Source organism: Tubulanus polymorphus, chromosome 2, assembly GCF_964204645.1.
Source record: "Tubulanus polymorphus chromosome 2, tnTubPoly1.2, whole genome shotgun sequence".
NCBI classification, from domain to species: domain Eukaryota; kingdom Metazoa; phylum Nemertea; class Palaeonemertea; order Tubulaniformes; family Tubulanidae; genus Tubulanus; species Tubulanus polymorphus.
Window position 1 is genome coordinate 8,052,340 of NC_134026.1, and position 7,124 is coordinate 8,059,463.

The window sequence follows — 7,124 nt, forward strand, 5'->3', positions numbered from 1 at the left end:
TTTTTTCCGGTAGGAGCGGTGAAACATCGTTGAATATTTTTAAAGCCGCAATGAATTTGATTTCTCATAATGTAGGCACCGTTATTATTCAGTTTTCATGTAGTGTTTTTTTCTAAATATCCTTTTTGTTCACTGGGTCATTCGTTAGTTTGCACCCCTTTAAAGTATTAAAATCATTGGAGTGCCTGGCTCTACCAGTCGCTTTAAAACACTCCTAACAACATCACGAAACGCTGCCGTGTATGAAATGAATTCAACCAAAGAATAAGAAATTGACATTTTCGATAAATGTTTATTTATAAATATGTTTTTGTCGCATCGAATATAAAACGATAGTGCATTTCAAGCTGTTTTTCAGACAACAAGAAAATCTCAAATTATCACAAATTTTTGATTCTAAACAACAAACACCCCACAAAACATTTTTAAACGTTTTTGAGTAATTACAAGTTAAATTTGATTAAAATTTAAAAAATTAAAACAATAATTCTCCACGAATAACATCTCTTAACCCTGACATTGATTATTACCCTTATTAGATTCAACTATTTTGGAATAATGATTGAAACTGAATTTTCAAGACATATTAATTTCAACTGAAAATAGATTTAAATCATGTGCTAGCACCAGGAAATACTGATTACATCAGTGTAATAAATCTCTATCAAAATGTTTATATTTTGACATAAATTCAACACAATATTGACATTATTTACAATATTTACATGTTATAAAATGGAACATTTTTCTTAAAGTAAAATTGTATACAATAAACCATCAAAAACAGTTTAATAAAAATCTCATCATTCATTTATGTGTGGAAACATTTTCTGGCATTATGCAAATTACTGAGTATTCAAAAACGTTATTTATTTTATTGTACAATAAAATCTTTGTAGCCTTTCAATTGTTTGAGTTGTTTTTTGAGTAATTTTATAAAGTCTTTTGGTTGAACCATTAGTGATATATCACGTCCTACAGCATTCAATCGATATTCTATCTGTTTAAATAAAAAGAAATATATAATTTATGATTTTAACAGTGTAAAATTTTTTTAAGAGTTTTGTAGACTGGTATCAACTTTAACGCAGGGGTATTCATTTTCAGTTGACTTAGCCCCTTGGGTTAAAGTAAATACCAGTCTATAAAATCGGGCCATGGATAATAACTAATACATGTACATTTACAGTAAAACTGTAAATGCAGCCTTACTCAGACATGGTCAACTCGAAATCAGTTTCTTGGTTCCAGAAACATATTTTCCTGTCCTTAAACTCTGATCAACTTTGACGGTTCTGAGATATCTGATTGTCTGAGTTAAAGCGGGATAAAAATTAGAATCGGCTACAAGCCTTTTTTCTCGTTAATTTCAATTTCTAAAATTCGGATTTCATTAATCGTAGATTTCACTGATTCTTACCTCATTATCTTTGAAGAATAAATTCAAAGGTCGATTATTGATTTCAGTGATCACCCAATTACACAAATCACTCCCATCAATAGTCTGAGCTTTAGCAGATAATCCGTGTTTAGCCGCTAATCCAGCCAGATTAACAAATCCAATCTGTAAACATAACATAACATAAATGTTCTTATATAGGGTATAATATAACACTAATTAGATATCCCATTCAAAATAAGATGTCAATTATTACTACGGTTACGAGCAGACGTACCTCGGCAGTTCCACCTTCTCGTTTGAATCCTAGATGTTCTCCTTCGGCCGAGCGTTTAATAGCGAATACTTTAGCGTGCGGAGTTCGTTTAACGATGAATTCCACTTTAACGTCGTCCCGCGACGAGTCCAAAACTCGCGGAATATCTTTAGAACGCGTTACCTGAAAACCATTGACGGAGACGATCTGATCGCCGATGTGGAACGCACTGTGGAGGAACGGACGAGCTTTCTGATTCCAACCGGCAATCCTACAATCAAAATCCCACAACTCTACAATCATATACACTACCAAAAATTCATAATTGAGTAGTCTTTATGAATTTTTGATATATTACTAATCGGTGATAATGTGAAATGTAGGTCTTCACTTACCAGACCGCATCTAATATTTCAATCAATGCTAATGTATGATGACAGTCTTTTTTACGTAATGATACTCTCACGCCACCTGGATGTGATATTTCTTGTTTTAACTGATAAACCTCTCTCTCTTTTAACGTCATTGAGCCCATTTTCTCGGTAAGCGCCCCTCTCGAATTCTGCCTCTGCATCCCGGCGCTACTACTACTCCCCCTATTGTCCGACGTCATCTCATTTGATTTAGATTTAGCGAACTCTAGAATCGCGTCGTGCGTAAGATTCTTATTGGCTCCTATCGCCGTCGCCATGACGTTTTTCATCGCTTCCGGATCGAATGTACTAGCCGCAGGAAGTGGATCGCAGCTCGGATCTACCGGTAACCCGGAGGACGGTACTAATTTATAAGTGTCGTATCCGGGGTTTTCTAAATCTGACTGGAACGGGTCAGGTGACCTCGGGGAACCAAGCGACGGTTTTCTATAAGCAGGTAACGAGTTGCTAGGTAATGATAGCGGGTCAGGTGACCTAGGCGACCCGAGCGATGGTTTTCTGTAGCCGGGTAATGGGAAGAATGGGTCAGGCGACCTAGGTGAATCAACGGAACCACGTGTTCGTCTGTTGGCCGGTACCGGAGGTGGATTGTTGATCAGTTTGATCGGACGAGAGTTGTTTCTGCGTAACTGGTGAGGATCTGATTGAGTGGTTGAATTACCGTTTGTCCGGTGCCACACCGCTCCGTACGTGTCGCCCTCGATATCACCACCAGGTGGAGCTGCTGGCGGGGGTATAGCAGGTGCTCTCTCAGACGGAGGAGTGAAAGGACTCTCATATTCATCAAAATCTATCAGATTCTCATTCATCATATTGCCACTAGGCGGCGCTGATAGTGGTGATCTGAGTTGTGTGTGATTGCCAATAGAGGGTGTTGTAAATTCTAGGGGGTTCAAAGGCAATGGTGTGCGAGGGTGTAGGTCGAGGGGAGTTGGGGGTAAGGGGGAGCGAGGATCTCTTATTGGTATTTTTTTCCCAGACTCATCAATATCGAATTCAACCATTACTTGGAGAGGTCTCTTACCTCCTTCATCATCCGGTTCATATTCTAATACACCTATACCTCCCTCAATGCCCTCCTGATCTCCCTCAACGCCTTCACGACCTCTCTCTACCTCGCCCTGACCTCCATCAACGTTCTGACCTCCTACATTTTCAGTCTCATCGAACTGAAATTTACTTTTCTCCATTGATTTCATTGCAGTAAAATCATCTGTAGTCGGTAGATGAACCTCTAATCCTGGTTTATCCCCCGCCCTGGCCCCACACTGCTGTTTATCTATTGACTGTTGTTTGGTGAAACATTGACTTCGTTTCGGGTGTTCATCATATAGATTATCTTTACCCTGAAAAATGCAGATCAATGATTGGTTCATTAAAAACCCCTGCAGTAACGATCCTCCTTCCCCTCCCCTCCCTGCAGTAACACCCTCCTCCTTACCCCTCCCTACTGTAACACCCCCTGCCTTCCTCCCCTCCCCTCATTTACATCCTCCACCTCCCCTTCCCTCCCTACAGTAACACGCCCTCCCCTCCCCTCCCCTCCCTGCAGTTACATCCTCCTCCCTCCAAGAACACGCCCTCCTTCCCTCTTCCTGCAGTGTCACCCCATTCCCTCCCCATCCCTCCTCGCCTCCTCCCTCCCCTCCCTGCTCCCCCTGTCAAACTGCAGTTCACACTTACATGTAAGATTCCTAGTTTAGTGAGGTTTGATTGAAGACATTCGATCCACGCGTGCATCTCACCTCTATAATAAACAATATACATCAATCTTGAATACCTCGAGTACCTGATTATGAATACCCCTAATAATTCATTATGAATAATTCTAGTCATATTTCAAAACTTGGAAATGTCATTTTGAGATATCTGGGTACTGTGGGAGCTTAAAGAGTGATACTTTACCGTGGGCGCTTAACCCTTTCAGTGCTGGCTAATCAATGCCCTATAGTGATGAAGATAATTTGAAAATTCTGAAAAATTCCACCCTAGTGTGTTGAATAATGGGAATAGCACTATAAACTTTAAGTGCGTCTACACCCTGGCGCGGTATATCGTTAGTTACTAATATTTCACTGTTTGACAGGTGCTGCCATCTTTCAAGAGAGATGATCAGTAATTACTAATTAAATCAATACACCGCACTGTGGTGTACTACCAAAATCCATCACTGATTCGTACACAGCACTGAAAGGGTTAACGGAGTGGTAACTTACAGAGTAGTAACTTACAGAGTGGGAGCGACAAGATTGAGAACACGATCCATCATTCCTATGGTGAATGTATTATCATACTTCTGTTCCATTACATTCACCGTTACAAACTGACACGTTCCCAGCCAGATGGTGTTTATAGGTGGCGCTTTACCCGGTCCCGCTTCGGTCTCGTAATATTCCAGAAATACGCTTCCGGTCATCGTTCCAAATACAAACCATCTTTTATCCCATTTCTATTAAAAAAAAACGACATTTATTATTACTTTTCAAGACATTAATCACAAGTCTATTAACATGGAATTGAAACTCACTTTAAAAGATGCTGCAAATTTTCCAGCTTTCGGCGCTTTTTTCAAGTAGCCTTGTTTATAAATAATCCGATTACCTTCACATAAATTCATCTTCCCTGAATGAAAATTAATCAGAAATTCAGTTTTTCAGTAAGGGGGAGGAGGGAAGGGGCAGTACTCTAGTCGTCGCTCTATGATGGTCCTCCATTCATCCCATGTAGTAATCACCATTTTACTGCACTCAATTTCAACCTTTTTAGCTAGTTTCGATTCAATTAAGTTAAAAGTGTTTTTTAATTGTTGACAATTAAGCTAAGGTTCAAATGTCAAAATTTGATCGTCGAGAGCTGGTCACCCACCTTCACTCTAGGGCTAGCGTGCAATAACCCTAGGGTAAATACATATGCACTCACCTCAGGGTAAGCCCATTGGTCAAGACAAGTGGTCACCAAGGTTGAACTCATGGCGTCAAAAACCCCCATCCAAAATCTCTGGCTCCACAAAAAATCTGAATCACACCACCTCGACAGAACGGAGGGTTAGGGTAAGAGACTATCCAAAAGGTCACGTGAGCAATTATAGAGTACAATTGGAGGCAATCGGATTCTCTGATTTGATAAAAGAGTAAGCCTCAATACATTAGAATGAGAATGATCTAACTTTAGGGTAAGCGTTAACAGCACATTCTCTGTGGTTGAATGGACTATAAACCCTAAATTCATCGGTCTAGAGTTGGTCACCGGATATAAATAAACAACATAACTGACGGTGGTCAGTGCCTAAATCAAACCCACGCAACTGTGGAAGTGGATCCATAGTCAAATTAAACTCATATAACTGTGGAACTGGATCCACAGTCAATTTAAACTCATATATCTGTGGAAGCGGATCCACAGTCAATTTAAACTCATATATCTGTGGAAGCGGATCCACAGTCAATTTAAACTCATATATCTGAGGAAGCGGATCCACAGTCAATTTAAACTCACAGAGCTGTGGAACTGGATTCAGTAGAACTGAGTAAAATTGAACCCATGGAACTGAGTCCATGGAACACAGTAAAATCAAACCAAGAAAAAATAGAAAATCTCCCTAAAACCTTACCCGAAAAGATGAACTGATTTTCATTCATAGAGTAAATAAAGCTTAACCTCAGCTGTAATTGCAGATAGCTGCAGCAGTTTTACCCTGAACCTGAACTAGACAAAGCAGCAACTAACACTGCTAGCACTCCCAAACTAAACTTAAAGTCCCTGTTTACTTCAAAACTACAGGAAACTTTCATTAACACTTAATAAGTGAATTCTATATTAATCATTTTGTAATTAGCGACTTATAGGCCCTATAGCACAAATAATTAACATCAAATCTATTTCGTAACAAAACGATATTTGAAAATCAAAAACAGAACAAGTTTTTAACAAAAACATTAGAAGAAATAGAATAAATATATTTGACCTGAATATTCTAAACAAGTCGGAAGAGAATTGTACATGATATAGCTAGCGCAGTACAGGAAACTCGTAGGCCTATTGAATTCATTCATTCTGACAAAATCACATATATTCATATTGAATAGAAGATAGATGAAGCCCTGAGGCTATAGATCAATGAGACAGTAGTCAGCGGAGGTGAAACTAACTGTAACTATACCTAGTGAATTCCTGGAGCTCAATCAATACACTATAAATCATCTGAGTATAGAGAAAGTTGACATTTCTGAAATAAAAACAACTGAATTACTTTTTCAAACCCTTTTCACACAAGGAATACAGATTTTCAGCCCTACGCATTTTTGAAGTTAGATCAACTGGTGGCTGGTTAGTCACTAGTGACTAGGGTAGGATGAGGTCCACTGGCTGGGGCGAGTATAGAGCTGCAGAGGTCCTAATATTAGTATTTTATGACTGCATGATGGGACACCAAATGTAATGTACAATAGAAAATTACTTAAACTAAAATGGGGTCTTCTATCCAGCCCTGGGGCCTGTTTGGACCTAATTCAGTGGTTGGGGGTCACTCAGTGGTTCCGTCGGTCAGCCATGCCCATCATGTCATGTCTTGCTTGTCATGACCATGTTGTCAGTCAGCCAATCCTGAAACTACTTCCTGGGCGGGCAGTAAATGAATGTAGTATTGAACTAACATTAGACGACTTAACTTTATTTTGTAACAACCTACTCAGAAGAACAAACAGATCCGATGACTAATGAATCAGAAACAGATATAGAAACAGAATCAATTAATTTCATTTGAATTGTTTTGATTTTGGAGCGAAATTGAAACGAATCGGGAAAAAGCCTTTCAAATACGTCAATTTACCCTTAAATATCAGCCTCCACTTACATGGATAAGTCGATAGATAAATTTATCCACTGTCAGTGACGCTTTAACCAAATAATCCCAATAATTAACGAAGAAGTATTCATTTCCTGGTTGAACTATGTATCGAAATGAACCGATGATGACACGTAGTACGTACGTTGGCCTACTCTTCCAGAGAGAGATCATAAAAGGATATAGAATGAA

General features: G+C 39.1%; 1 protein-coding gene across 4 annotated transcripts; it reads right to left on the reverse strand.

Annotated features, from left to right (window-relative positions):
• Nucleotides 1-318: 318 nt before the first annotated feature.
• Nucleotides 319-7,049, reverse strand: LOC141900511 (uncharacterized). 4 transcript variants are annotated; one of them, XM_074787431.1, is made up of 9 exons: nucleotides 6,942-7,049; nucleotides 6,249-6,314; nucleotides 4,617-4,711; nucleotides 4,321-4,538; nucleotides 3,773-3,836; nucleotides 2,051-3,435; nucleotides 1,677-1,926; nucleotides 1,421-1,564; nucleotides 319-1,000 (listed from the first exon to the last, which is right to left on the reverse strand). In XM_074787431.1, exons 3-9 carry the CDS (start codon nucleotides 4,704-4,706, stop codon nucleotides 875-877), a joined length of 2,277 nt encoding a protein of 758 aa, XP_074643532.1. In that variant the 5' UTR covers nucleotides 4,707-4,711; nucleotides 6,249-6,314; nucleotides 6,942-7,049; the 3' UTR covers nucleotides 319-874. The 4 variants fall into 4 exon arrangements, with proteins under 4 accessions (XP_074643532.1, XP_074643533.1, XP_074643535.1 ...); XM_074787432.1 differs by having other exon boundaries at nucleotides 6,918-7,047; XM_074787434.1 differs by lacking the exon at nucleotides 6,249-6,314 and having other exon boundaries at nucleotides 6,918-7,041.
• Between the last annotated feature and the right edge of the window lie 75 nt (nucleotides 7,050-7,124).

Coding starts and splice junctions, on each gene's coding strand:
- LOC141900511 (XM_074787431.1), bottom strand. CDS start 4,706: ATGAATTTATGTGAAGGTAATCGGATTATTTATAAACAAGGCTACTTG. Junction 3,436..3,772: donor CTAAACTAGGAATCTTACAT/GTAAGTGTGAAC, acceptor TGCATTTTTCAG/GGTAAAGATAATCTATATGA. Junction 1,927..2,050: donor GAAATATTAGATGCGGTCTG/GTAAGTGAAGAC, acceptor TTTTGATTGTAG/GATTGCCGGTTGGAATCAGA.